Source organism: Dermacentor albipictus, chromosome 4 (genome assembly GCF_038994185.2).
Source record: "Dermacentor albipictus isolate Rhodes 1998 colony chromosome 4, USDA_Dalb.pri_finalv2, whole genome shotgun sequence".
NCBI classification, from domain to species: Eukaryota; Metazoa; Arthropoda; class Arachnida; order Ixodida; family Ixodidae; genus Dermacentor; species Dermacentor albipictus.
Genome location: NC_091824.1, coordinates 37,659,390 through 37,674,504, shown reverse-complemented (window position 1 = coordinate 37,674,504; position 15,115 = coordinate 37,659,390). Strand labels below are relative to the sequence as shown.

Sequence of the window (15,115 nt, the reverse complement as noted above, 5' to 3'; positions counted from 1 at the left end):
CGCACCGCTACCTATACTGGATGGATGGATAGATGTTATGAGCGTCCTCTTTGGAACTGGGCGGTGGGTTGCTCCACCATGCTCTTGCTATTATACTGTCCTGCCTAGGTTAAAATCAAGAAAAAGAAAAAAACACGATGACCTCCCACAAATTTTCTGACCCCCTAAACTTTGCTTTTGTGCGTCTCCGTTTTTTGTCGTTTCCCTACTTTTCTTCCACAAATCTTCCAATCGCCTCTTACTAATCTCTATTGCAGACATGTTTACTTTTCCCCTGCTTTCCCTGAACCCAAGGGCATCTAGGGGGCCAGTGATGCCTAAATCGACCGCTGGGAAACTCCTACAACTGCAACTGCTGCATGCCGCACCACCTGATGTAATATTATGCAAATGCAATGAAAAGTGCCCAAGCATCGACGCTACGCGGCGGGCATCTCCAATCGCGTGACATGTGGAACGATACGATGTTCAGGATGATTACGAATGTTTACTGACCTCCCCTCTGAAACGGCGCAGTGAAAAATAGTCACCTAGACAGCTTGATTTCATAAGGCATACTATGCATGTTTGCATAGTATGCAATACATAGTATTATACAATATTATAGTATAGCATTATTATAGTATTGTACATAGTTTGCATAGTATACATACAAAAATGCAATCTAGCATTTTTGTATGCATCAACTTAATATTATTTTTCTTCCTCAATCCTTCATTATCTACCTTGTACCGTTACCTATACACTGCTACATGGCGTGTCACCTGGTGTAATAATATGCAATTGCAATGCAAAGTGATCGTGCATCGAAGTTACGCGGCGCACATCTCGCATCGCGTGACAAGTGGCTCGATGCGGTGCACATGATGATCACGTTGATCGTCATTATTTATTGGCATGCCCTTCGAAACGAGGCCGTGACAGTTACCTAGCCTGCTTGATTTAATCAAGTATGCCATACATGCTCTTAATGCTACAATTTTTTATGCATCTCATTGTCTTCTTTTTCTTCCTCAAGACTCCTCTAGCTTCCTTGTACCGCTACCTGTGCAACTGCTACGTGGCGTACCACCTAGTATAACATTATGCAACTGCAATGCAAAGTGTGCACATATCGACGCTATACGGCACGCATCTCACATCGCATGTCTCCTCGCGCGCTAGGAGTTGTGTATGCAGCATTTCTTTAGCTACAAGCTAGCAAGCGCTAACGTGGTTCAGTGAAATAAAAAAAAGACGAAAAACCAAACGCTGGCGCGACTCAGTGGGAGAGCAGCTGACTCTCGCGCAGTGGGAACGCGTTTGATCCCGACGGGAAGTGGGATTTTTTTTTCTCTCATTGCCAAGCAATAGCTACGACGGACACCGGCGGCGGCACCATCGCCAACCAAAATGGATGATGCAATGAGCCCATAACAGCTTACTCTGTAAAATATAATTTTACCTAATCGAAGACAAGAACATTTTTCGCAAGCCGGCTAAGCCGCAATCAGGCCCGTGACCTGGAACTCGGCAAAGTGCAACAGCATTGCTCCAAAGTTGCCACAGCGGGTAGTACATGTTGCAGACAAGCCGACAATAAAAATGCAAATTAGGTAGATAATTGGGTGATATGAATGTTTATACACTCAGAGTAACGTCAGCTCTAGTTTCACATGATTCAACGCAATCCCCCTATCATAGTGCAGTATTACGCATGAAGTGCTTTTAGCTCCCCTTATCGGTCATCTTCGAATGATATGGAGCCAAAAGCCAGATCCGTTATGCAGGCACTCGAACGAGAAGATCCGGCAGGTTGCGAAACCAAAACGAGATCAACCAGGCAACCACTCATAAATTTTAAAAATGCGGTATCTGGCCCCTAACCATTCGTAAAGGACCGCCTTACATAGGCTAGTTACTCCCCAAACAAGTTGCAAAAAATGTTGATTCTGCCTTATTCGTAATGTTTGTTCACGCTATCACTGGATCAGTAACTTCTGGTACACAGAAGTTTTATTTGTTATGTCCAATAGGCGACGTTCAAAAGGCAGATACAGGGCACCATACACCTAATTGTCATCTTTTGGTACTTTAGTGCTGAGACCGGGTTGCCTGCGCTGTTTTGAACACCAGCATTCCGTGAGTTCCACAGCGCGAGCTTTGCGTCGCCTCGAGAGATGGCGCCACGCTGCGTGGGGCCTTTTTCAGCCGCCTTTGTCCTTCTAGCTGGGCAGTCCGCTCAGTCTCTTAGGCGCATTTCACTGCTTGTCGTGTCACCTTCAGCCGGTTTTATTCTTCTGGCTGGGCAGCGTCCATATGGACCAGTGCATATTATGGCTTGGTGCGGTGTGGTGTGCTTGGGTATGCCATTACGAACACACACTACCCCCATTTTGAGAGTGTGGCTAGTATCATCTCGAACCCGTCTGCTTCGCCAGTTGCCATTTCATGCTTGCATCTACTCTCGAATACGGGCAAGGAAGCAATTTCTTTCTTGTTGCCTTTTATTGTAAATGAAAAAGCGTTTTTCTCAGATTTTTCTCGCATCTCTGATATATGGGGCGATTTCAAATTTCAAATTTACATTTCAGATTGAATTACCAAGGAATTTGTCCTGGTGTCCCACGAGCCCGGGATGACTTCGACCCACCATCGAAATACCACATATCTGCCAACGTACCATACATAAGGTGACACGTTTTAAGGCGCGGTGTATTGCATACCGCACATACATAGAACAACTTCTAGCAGAATGGAATCTGAAAAAATGCTATAGTATAGTATTCAGCCGGAATCTATATACTCTCCAACCATGAAATATATAGCGAATGTAGCTGTGGAAATAATCGTATTTTTGCATTAGGAAGTGTATGGCGGCAGCTCGATCGTCACAAAATGCGCAGCAAGTTCGCAACTAAAAGGTAATTTTCAAAATTTGTGCCTTTTAAGTCAACGCACAATACCGGTGGGCTTACTATATCTATATAAGCTACTGTGATGTTTTGACCACGTGTGGTTCTGTGACGCAAGCATTAATTGCCGTATCGCATATCATACAGCATGTAGTTGTGGATTGTTTTGTGGACGAACGTAGAAATTTGTTTACTTGCGAAAGAAGCAATTTGATGGCAAAATGTAATTTTTTTGCCATAATATTTATAAGCACCACAAGTGGCATAAAATAGGTAAGAAAGTGAAAATACCAGCACCGCTCGCAATTAAGATAGCATGGCGCCTGCCATGTTCCAAGAGCTAATAACAAAAGTAGTCAGAAGAAACTCTCGGAAGAAGGGGAAGCACGCCTACTTTCGGCTTGCGTCCAATTCCGAAAACTGCATAGCAAACATTAAAAGTAAGTTCTATAAACTATCCAACCAAGATATTGAAGCTGCAGTTGATCAATCAGGGATAACTTCACGAAATTTTAGAGAAACTTACCTAGCTAAAGCTGAGAAAAATGAATTCCATTTTAAAATCTACTTAAAGGTAATTCACTGGTGTTTATATTTATGTAAGTTTCCTGAAATTCAAAATTCTTTGTACAAAGCTATAAAATATGCCTGTTATGGCATGGTGTATCATGCATGATATTCAGCAAACTTGGCTCTTCAATTCCCTAACAAGGGTTTCTTCAGAAAAAAAAAATGCTTGTATATTGCTATAAAGAGAGGTTTGTTAAAGTTTTCCACAAAATATGTTCTTGCTAAATTTTTTTCAGATTTTTTTCGTCTGGCAGTTATTCTCTATACAAGGCCTGACCAACTCAATATCCTCCCCTTTCGTTTCCTAATGCACAAAGCTATCATCCTGTTTCCTAACGTTGTATCTACGTACTCTATTACAGCGCATGTTCCGCAGACACTAGCCCATTCTCCAGAATGTTACAGCCTCAAAGTGCAATATCGCTCAAGTGCGCTAATCTAATATCAGCATCACAAGTTCAGAAGACACGAGATCTGGGAAATAATTTTAATACCACCGTAACGTAAGCAAGCGACCTGGTACTGGGATTCCCAGACTGTGCCTGATTTCTAGCGTATGGGACCAACAGCAAATTATAGGGCTTTACTTCCAGAAGCCAGAAACTGTGCATAAACTGGTACTTTTTTGCTGAACCCATGCCCATTAATTTAGACACTGACTGTGCACGATCTTTTCAAAGCAAAGAATAAGAAGCTCTCAGTCGATACTTGGGAGTGCCTGCCATGTGCGCTCGAACTAGTGTTGCCAGCTGTCAAGTGGATGAAGTGGAGACGGAAGGAGCAGGGCGGGGGGGGGGGGGAGGTGTGAGTGTTCTTGACTAAAACCCCTTAAACTTTGTAAAGTAGTGACACACTCCTCCTCCGCCTTCATACCTCCTCGTTTCTCCACTCTTTCACGCTCTCTCCTCGACCGTGGCGCCACGTACGCTGCTCGAGCGCAGCAACGGCGCCAACATGTGCTCCTCGTACTCCGTAGACGCTTCTCGAGCAAAAATGGCGCTGATGCAGGGCGCGAGGGCCCACGTGATGCTATTAGACCAATAGCAACGCGGCGTCGGCCCCGGCAAGAGCGCGCGAGGAGGAGGCGGCATTCTTCAAAGCGTGGCAGTACTTTACGACTCTTTATTGACCCTCTCAATGCCAGGAGCTATCAGTGGGTACGTTAATCAGTTTAATAGTCCTTTTAACCCCATCTTGTCGGGATTTAAAACAAGAAATGGGCCGTTGTTGCCTGGCTAACACAGCTGATAATACAGATAGCGGTACTCTGAATGGTTAGACCATACACCAAAACTAGAGCCAGAGCATAACTGAAGTCACCTTTATCTTTATGACGATACAACGCAAGATGAACGGGAAGAATGTACAGCCGAACTGTCAGGTATTGTAAAGAAAATCTGGTTTATTGGTTGTTATTCAGCAAAAAAAAAATAATTGGGGCATTTGGCCGGTCTGACTGGATGAAGTTAGGACTCTGGACATTTACTCAAAAGTTCTGACTGTCCTAAATTCAAGATAATTGGCAGCCTGAGATCCAATTCATTTTCAGTAAAAGATTTTATGATCCTCGATTATCTCCAACTGCATGACCATGTTTTCTGAGACCTGAAGACAGCTGAGGGTCATATTTGATTTTAAAGTTGGTTCTTACGCCATGTTGCAAGCTGCGTGTTACAAACTTCAAAAAGCAGGGTTTTGTTTAAAAGATGCTGTGAGATGACACAAGCAGGATCTCCATGTGCGTTTACATATTAGCTATCCCCTCATAATTTACATGATAAAGACGATTTTTCTTTGCATAAACATTGAGAAGATGCACCTTCGTATCGTGGGTTGCCATGCTGACTTTGACCGTTCATCCAAGATTTTTATCTCATTTCCTGGTATTCTCATTTCTCATTTTCTATATCTCATTTCTTCTGTGACGACGTAACAGCCTCAGCAAAACTAGCTTCAATTTTTTTTCCAAAGGTAGTAGCAAGAATATGGTTTACCCGCCACGGTAACGTGGTGGCTACGGAGCTACGCTGCGCAGCTTGAGATACACAGCATGCGTAATCCGCGCGGCAGTGGCCACACTTCGATGGGGGTGAAATGAAAAACAAACACAAAAACCCATGTGCTTAGCTTTAGGTGCACATTAAAGAACGCCAGGTGGTCTAAATTAATCTGGAGTCTCCTACTTACGGGTGCCTTATAATTAAATCACTTTTTATAACGCAAAAACTAAGCATAATTTTTTTTAAAATACGACTAAACCAGATTCATAAAGTTCCCCATTCACCTGACATCATATTCAAGGTAATGAGTTATCTAAACGCTTCCGAGTTACTACTGAGAAGGATTTATGGCAATGTGAAATATGATGCATAAGGCTTCTCCAAGAGGCTGGACTTCAATAGACTGAGTGTAGAACACAAAATCTTGTTGCTTTGACAGGCATTGAACAATAACTGCCTTGCTCATATAATCGGAAAACCTACCAATAAACATTACCGCTTAATTCCCTTGCGAGATTGCGGGTGCAAGCAGTAGTTTAATACGACGTCAGAAAGGCCAACTCCAGTTCTCTTGAGAAACTGCTGTTCTTTTTTTAGTCTCATTGGTTCTTCATAGATAAGTTACACCCATGAGACCCGGCCAATTGAGTTGGCAACAAATAAAAATAGAACTTGGAAGACCTGGACTAGTATAGACTCGCCAACTTTCAATTGCACCTCCATCTACAAACCATTTAATGAGAGTGAGCCTGCACAACTTTCTTTCCTTTTTGCTTTCACCAATGCAGGTATTTCGCAAGCATCGTATTACAGTTCCAGTTCTACAAGGCACTTTGTGAAGAAGCCAATCACACTGGCCCATTGCACAAGTGCGACTTCTACAGATCGAAAAAAGCTGGAAAATTATTTGGGTATGTTCATTATACCTTCTCGGGAAGTGTGTAAAATGTCAACAAAATCGCATGCTACGTCCTCGAAAATTATGAAGCGGAACACTGAAATCGCCTTCACGAGGCCGCAGTGGCGAAACACAGACGCCACACAGAAAAGTACTTTTTGAAACCAAATGGTAACGGCAAAGCTACTCGTTACATTTCAACGTGTCAGTTCGTGTGTAACTGTTGCTTAGGCACACATTCAGCATTTCCTCACGCATTGCTCACGACAGCATATTGTCTGCAGGACAAAGACACTTATTGCGCACAAACAATGAACATAAATTACAAGAAACCAGGACCATGCCTGAATGTAGTTTTGAGGAAGGGGTAGCAACAAATAAAATTAAAGAACTTGGCCTGGTTTGAACGTACTCCTTTTGTTTCTGCTTTTGCCACTTCATCCGAGACCTTACTACTGTTTCAGCTTGTACGCTTAGTTTCAGGGTTAAATGGCCTTCGACGACCAGATTGGTTGCAGCGTAAAACCTTTTATCACATTACGGTTTGTAAGAGGTGTACTGTGGTGCCTGAAGTGAGCGAATGCCATGAGTGCAGACGGCGACGACACGCTGCAGATGCTGTACGAGTGCTCCGAATAAATCCTCGAAGACGACGACGACAACTGTAGCCCGATGCGTGCAACTAAAGCACGAAGCGCTGAGCCAATGAGGAGCCTACACGACAGGGGTGAAGCAGAAAAGAAGCGAAGAAAGTCAGCTGGCAGGAAGGTGTGCGCCAGTGCTCCGGGTGCAAGAATCAAGTCGTTGGGTGTCGGGGCCCGACGTGTTTCGTGCCTCCTACTGAAACAGGAGGACCTTCCAGAGGCGCAGTCAACACGTCTTTTCCTGTCGCAGGAAAGGAAGCGGCTGAGCGACATCGGAGAAGTGGAACCTGTGCACCGGGATAAGAGGTGAAGTCATTGGACTTTGTGCCCAGCGTCGAGACTTCTACCGTGCTACGTTCCTACGTTCGCGAAGTTAAAACTGAACCTATTCCTGGATCTTCGGATTCCTGCCGCTCGCCTGTGGGCGACCTCGACCTTCGATGGTATCTTGCATCGCCGTCAGTACCGACTCCGAGCGCCGCCTCCATCACCATCCTTTCGCCCTTCTATTACGTCTCGTAGCTTCAGTATAGACCATGAAACTTTATTTTGATCTTTCCTTTCAGACTAGTAGTATGTGTTTAATCGGCTGCGTCTCTTTGTAGAATATTTGGTCTCATTTTCCCGCATGTTGAGTGAATGGGTTTGTGTTGCAATTGAGCATTCACCTCTTCATGGGCCGAGGCTCGGACTGAGCAGCGAATAATCTGTTTAAAGAACCTCACACCATGCACCATTTCATGCTTTCCCGGTGACATTTCATTTGTACATTACCTTTCAGTGGTCTAGTAAGCAAATTTAAGATATCATAAAAAACTAAATAAAGCACGAAGGCAACTTGTTATGTGCGAAATATTTTTTCTTGCAAAACAGAGCAACCTGCGGTAGGAAATAGACAAACCACACATATCCGACGTAATGTTTAAATCTAACTGTAGCTAAGCTTGTTTGAGTTAAAAGGTAGCAGGTATATATATATATATATATATATATATATATATATATATATATATATATATATATATATATATATATATATATATATATATATATATATATATATATATATAACTTTTTAATAACCTTTATATAACCTTATATATAACTTTTTTATAACCTTTATATAACCTTATATATAACTTTTTTATCACCTTTTAACTCAAACAAGCTTTGCTACATTTAGATCTGTATATATATACGTTGCCTTCATAGCTTGCCCCTTATATAAAGGCAACGTACAATTCTTGTTGAAGGGAAAATGTTGACGAGAGGCGCATGTACGAAGAAATATGTAACATACTGACGACGTTTGGTCATTCAATGCCCTCTCTGTCACAGAGGCACAAACTTATTATGAAGGATCGGCCAAGCCGAAATATAAGAAAGCTATGAAAATCATAGAAGCAATTGATTATCATGCGTATTGCAATAGGAAGTCTGTGTGATTTCAAGACACCTATAAGCCAACACTATATGCGGATGATTTATGCCGTGATATACTGCTTGCTTAGGCAGAAAAAAGCACAGAAAGCTCGCTGGTCCTACTTTGTCAGTCAACATTTCATTGCGACATAATTAATCTATTCGGAGAGAAAATTACGTACTTACATGCTTACACCAAACAGCTGAAAGTTTAGGCAAACAAGATGTTACTTTGAAAAAGAAAGCCTGTGTGAGTGATGCCGTATATGTCCTGTTCCCCTGATCCCCCCGAACTCGGCCAGTGCAATTTGTCTAAGCTACACATCAATAACACTGATGGACTGTTACAAATCACAGATATAGGAATTAGTTTACCTCTATACTTCTAGCCATTTATTGAAAGACTAATTTTACTTCAGACACCCTTCTATACCAGCCTATGAATCAGTCCTTTCCTAGTCACTGCTAATATACTATCACGCACCGTTTAGGCAATTCTGTTCGCCAGAGTTGCTAAGCACAATTTCAATTAAATATACTTAGTCAGTACACCGTTTTGTGTATACATATACGCATTGCCATTTATACTTAAGAAAATTCCAAGTAGCATAAAAGGACGCAGAGAAGGGGCAGAGAAAACTGTTCTATTAAGCTTGCCCAGACTCTTTCTCAAACCTTTCTCTTCGCCTTCTTGCATGGATTGAAACTTTCTTAAAATGAATGTATGCCAACTCGCCCAACTTGCGTTACTTGTGTCCTTCATACTGTACTCAATATGATATATGTGAAGGCAGCATCGATGGGAATGAAACCTCCTGGCGCCGTGTTCAACCACAACAGGCTAGAAATGTGTTTTCATGAGTGCTCTCGTAGAAGAAAGCCACATAAGTTTACAACGATCACGTAGCTGCAGATGCCGTTAAGCTAACACCTATTCTCAGTGTGTCATAATTAGCAGGTAATGTTGCCGACGCTATGCAAGTAGTGCAGTCATGGATCATGAAAACTTATCACTGCGTACTTTATGGTGACGTGCCCCTTGACCTGCGATACCTTTTACAGAATCAGTTCTTCATACGTCGCCTCTGCAACATGCGGTCCTTTTATGACAAATCGTGCATTGCTTGCATGTATATTTCGTATATCTCATGGACTAAGTATCGTCAGCCGATGCACTGCCGTATGTGGTGGGTGCTGTGCAAATGGTGTGGTGACACAAATGTACCACTCTGCTCATCCCATGGGGAATTGCCTCAGATCAGTAACACCTTTCGTATGTTAATTTCTTCACGCGTAATTTGTTGTATAGCCAATTTTACCCCAGATTACGCACTCAGTTTCTTGAGTTCAAATGTGGCGCACTACTTTTTGGTCATGAACGCAGGAAATGTAAGAGAGAGAGAGAGAGAGGAAAGGCACGTAGGTTAACCAGAGGCGAGTTTCTAGTTTGCTGCCCTACACTGGGGTGGGGGATATGTTGGAAGTCCCTCTGGCCTATGCAGGGGTATCAAAAATGCATCAAATGTACTATAACTAGAAGTAGTCGGTCATTCCAATGATAACTCTACATGCTTTGGATGAACAGAGTATCACCACACACAAGTCGCTTGCTCCGGCTATGTCTCCAGTAATCTACAGAGGGCAATACGGAGACGAAGTATATAAGGACCTCTATTATAAACCAATTAGTTCATCGCCCTTAGTCATTAGATCTACAGGGCAAGATTCATAAAGACAGGGCCCAAAAATTCGTGAGTGAGTTCTGCAAAAGGTCCACAAGTTACAAAAGGTGAACGCATCATGAGTGATCATGTGACTTATGCAAATATTTAAAAAAGAAGGCATCTTAAAGTAAAACAGCAGTAAATGCCAAAGGGAGGTGCAGACAGTGACTTAAAGCTCGCGTGATCAAATGCATGTACACTCGAACCTCGTAATAATAAAACGGGACATAATGAGGTAAGTAAAATACCCCTTAAATTCCGATAGACATCCATGTTCTTAAAACCTCCCTTTAACAAAGCGAAATTGTCCTGGCAATAGATATAACGATCTATATTCGTCTCCGAAACCAAAAAAAAAGTACTCAACGGTTGCGCGCCGATTATATCGCTTTCCTAAGGGTCCGACATTCATTCGCCGCGGGAGTTCAAAACTCCCGCGAGCCCGCGTTGAATAGGTCGCCGACAGGCAGTGGTCTTTTTCATCGCCGCGCGTGCTTGCGCATAAGCATCAGCTCACTATCGCACTGCTTCACTGACCTCTCTCTATCGCGCGTTCCTGGCTGCGCGGCTACGTGCGGCGGTGCGAACGATTAGTGCATTCACATCTACACGACGCGCGGGCAGACACAGCGCAACGTGGCATCCGAGATCTCCCCAGTGCAACGTCGGGGGTCACGACCAAGTCGCGCCATGCTGCGCGTCTACGCGCGGCGGTGCGAACGATTAGTGCATTCACATCTACACGACGCGCGGGCAGACACAGCGCAACGTGGCATCCGAGATCTCCCCAGTGCAACGTCGGGGGTCACGACCAAGTCGCGCCATGCTGCGCGTCTACGCGCGGCGGTGCGAACGATTAGTGCATTCACATCTACACGACGCGCGGGCAGACACAGCGCAACGTGGCGTCCGAGATCTCCCCAGTACAACGTCGGGGGTCACGCGCAAGTCGCGCCATGCTGTGCGGCTACGCGCGGTGGTGCGAACGATTAGTGCATTCACTTCTACACGACGCGCAGGCAGGCACAGCGCGACGTGGCGTCCGAGATCTCCCCAGTGCAACCTCGGGGGTCACGAGCAAGTCGCGCCATGCTGCGCGGCTACGCGCGGTGGTGCGAACGATTGGTGCATTCACTTCTACGCGACGCGCGGGCAGACACAGCGCAACGTGGCGTCCGAGATCTCCCCAGTGCAACCTCGGGGGTGACAAGCAAGTCGCGCCATGCTGCGCGGCTACGCGCGGCGGTGTGAATGATTGGTTCATTCACTGCTCTTTCCCTACAGCGCGCCGCGCATGCAGCCGCAGCTGGGCCTGGCCTCAGAGACACCAGGGTGGGATCTCGGGTGTCATGCCCAGACAGTGGATTCACTTCTCACGCGACATGCCGCGTGAGCTAGCAGCGGGGCATGGCCTCAAAGATCACACTAGCATCGGTGCTATCTCGGTGGCCATGAGCTGGCCGAGCCAAGCCGGCGCGGCGAAGTACGCTTGCCTCCTCGATCGCACATCGGATTGCTGTATTGTGTGCCACGTGCTTCTCGACCGCGACGAGCCAAGTGGAAGGCGAGCTCGAAAGACAATCACAATGGTCTATCTAAAGGGTGTTGCGTGAGGTGCCAAGCCGCGTGTTCACACGCCGAAGATTCCTTTCCTATTTTATTCAAATTTCATCGCATGCGAGGCAGTGTAGCAGTTCCGCGGGCCGCAATGCCGTTGTCTTATTTCCATGTTTACAACTGTGCACCTTGTTAGGCAGTTAATACAATAAAAGCGCAATAATGGATGTAATGAAGTAATTTTGGCTGCCCCTTCAACTTCGCTATAAGAAGGTTCTAGTGTATCATGTTGGAGTAACAAATAATAAGCAGTATTCTAAACATGAATCATTTTTCTTGCAGAGATGTAATGGAGCTGGGATACTCCAAACCATGGCCGGAAGCCTTGGCCATGCTAACCAAAGGCAGGACGAGAGAAATGGATGCCAGTGCATTGTTGGAGTACTTCGAACCACTCTATGTATGGTTCAAGAAGTACAACAATGGAACATACGTTGGCTGGAGGAACAACAACCCGACTGCTTGCCCAGGAGCTACGAGAATGTGCCCTAGAAAGAGAGAAGGCGAAGACAGGAAAGGCAGGCAGGTCAACCTGAAGAGCACCTAGGAAGTATAAATGAGCAGGGACTCAACACCCCAGTACCATGTTTAAGTAATTTGCTTTGCGGTCTACATTTCAAGACCTATAAAGCTACTCAAACTTCTCAGTGCACAGAAGGTGATGAATGAAAACCAGTTCAAACAGAAACTGAACTCACCTGTCACAAATCACGAGCCTCTTGTCGCAGTCTCTTGTGGCGTCGGACATTGTGCCGTGATTGGTTGACGTGCTAACAAGTTCTAAATTTCCAAGCGGTGTATAGCAAATACCCTCGGCACGCATATGCTCTCACACTGTTTCCATAAGCGTTATGATTTCAAATGAGGCCTACTGCTTTTGCATTTATACAACACTTCTTTGCCAAAGTAGTGCTTCAGTAGTAATTGAGTAACATATCCTCCTAGGACAAGACATTACGCGAACATCGTAGAACATTGTGGACCTCAGTGCCTCGAAACCGCAGAAGGGGTTATCAGCGACGCCTGAGCAAGGGGAACTCCGGATTAATTTTGATCACCTGGAGTTCTTTAAAGGGACCACTAAAGAGAAACGTTACATTAGTTTAGACAAATGAAGTATTATTTAGAAACTCATTTTTTAGTTAATTTCGAGTAATAGAATCATCACATGAAGGGTAAATGAAGGTCAAAGTTTCATTTCTTTTTTACTTCGCACCGATAACCAGGCACCGGAACGTCATGGATTTCAAAGGAGTTTTTGTATTTGGGCCAATATATCTCAGTAAAATTTTCTGAAACTTAATAAGTTCAACCCTTTCGCACTTGTAGAATACAATGCAGTCGATGATTAGCCAAAATGAAATTAAATAGGCCCAACCAGACGCAGTCAAAATTCATTGCAACATGGCTAGCTGGTGCGCAAACTTCAAAGCGGCGTCGCCACTTGTTTTGTTATCTTTTCTAGCACATCAAAGCTCTTCTAAGGACAAGTGCGACCTTTTTGGTAATGTAGAAGTGCAATTCGCATGTCAGGCTGAGAAAGCCTTATCTTCTTTAAACCTACACCCAATGCACGTTACACGAGCATTCTTGCATTCCATCCGCATTGGAATGCAGCTTCCGCGGCCTGGATCGAACCCATGACCTCGTGCTGGGCAACGCTACGTCACAGTCACTGAGCTAAAGCGATGGATGAGCGCCGTAAAATGACGTAGGTGAATAGTGAAAGGCAAATGTGTTTGCACACTATATCAAATTATTTTTTTTTCACCATAAGCACAGTTCTGCAGCCGCGTTGAATTTAGCGCCGCTCAAGAAGCCACGTCTAAATGCATCTCCTACCTAAAACACTCGCTCTGTGGGAGTCAGCTCTCCCGCACCGGTAGAATTTGATGACAGGGTTCGTGTATAGCAGATTCTTGAAGGAATATTGACATGACACTTCTAACTTGTCATTTTTTGCGTTAAATAACGATCGAATGGGGCTTTGCCCCTTCTAACCTTAGAAATAATACTGGCAAGCACCAGAGAGTCGTAAAACATTTACTACTACACATGTCTCAAGGCACCAGTTGTGGTTTTAGAATACAGAAGGTGGGACAGAGACGTCATGGTGTTATTATAAACTGGTTTGCTCCATAACTGTGGTTTCTGCAACTACCGTTTCTGCAGTTTCTGCAATGCCATAAAGCGTGAAGGAGTTTTAGAGGCGCTACTATTGTACTACTACTACTACTACGTGAAGGAGTTTAGAGGCGCTACTACTACGTGAATGGTGCAAAATTAGGTACTCATTTTTTTATTATACATACTTTCAAGGCCTAGTAGGCACCGCAGAAAGGAGCGGTAAAATATACAATAATTGCAGTCCAGGACAAGAATAGAAACCCAAACAATAAGGCACTTTGAATGGTGATATTGAAGTTAGTGGCGTCAGATCTTGAGACTGTGGAGGCGGGAAGGCGGTTCTATTCAATGGCTGTTGTTGGCAAAAAGTAAGAATAGCACAAGTTAGTTCGGCAAGATGGCTGTTCAATTTTATGTTGATAGTCGATGCGAGACGAGATGTAATTGGTGTGGTGAAAAGATTTTCTTTAAGGGAAGGGTTGATGTACTATATTCTATAAAAAAGACAGAGACGAAAGTGCTTGCGACGTAATCAAAGGTCAGGTAGGCAGTATTGTTTTCATGGACGTGACGCTAGAACGACTACAATAATTTGAGAGAATGAAAGGGGCGCCGCGGTTCTGAATTCCTTCAAGGGAAATGGCTATATTGGCATGAGCAGGGTCCCATATGGCAGACGCCTATTCTAATTTTGGACGGGCGAGTCTTTTTTTATAGAGTAAGCTGCAGTGAGGTGGTTGCTGATACAATGTTTTGTCTGGTTCTAACCTCGTTTACGAATTATCTGCCATTTACAAACACTTCATTTCAACTTACGATCAATATTGAATCTCTGCCGAATCTGTGCCGAATCTGTGCCCAATCTGTGCCGAAACTGTGCCGACAGTTTGAATACGTGTCGCGAACAATAGCTTTCACGTTGCGATTATTCGAATGACACAGTTATGCCTTATTTATATACTGTTTTTACCTTGTTTGCCTTAGTAGATATTAGCCTGCCTGATAAACTATTTCGCGATATGTCTCGTGAATTTCCGCACTTGTATGCTTCATAATTAATTTCACTTGGTTGTAGAATAATTGTAGAAGGAACGTCGCATGCGGCCTCTGTAGCCGTCTTCATGTACCCAGTCAAGCTGCCTATAGCGGCTTTTAGCTCTGGAGTCACCCCAGATTTTCCGGTAAAATAATGATTTATTGATTGATGTTTGCAGCCATG

The 15,115-nt window shown here is 44.2% G+C and overlaps 1 protein-coding gene across 2 annotated transcripts in view; it reads left to right on the top strand.

The window, feature by feature from the left end:
* The window catches only part of LOC135916746 (angiotensin-converting enzyme-like), an 80,416-nt gene extending 67,678 nt beyond the window's left edge, over window positions 1-12,738 (top strand). For both annotated transcript variants that reach the window (XM_065450195.2, XM_065450194.2), the window contains exons 12-14: window positions 2,574-2,672; window positions 6,253-6,375; window positions 12,052-12,738. In XM_065450195.2, coding sequence (XP_065306267.1) covers window positions 2,574-2,672; window positions 6,253-6,375; window positions 12,052-12,316 — 487 coding nt within the window. In that variant the 3' untranslated portion in view covers window positions 12,317-12,738. The remainder of the gene's footprint in view (window positions 1-2,573; window positions 2,673-6,252; window positions 6,376-12,051) is intronic.
* The last annotated feature ends 2,377 nt before the right edge of the window (window positions 12,739-15,115 follow it).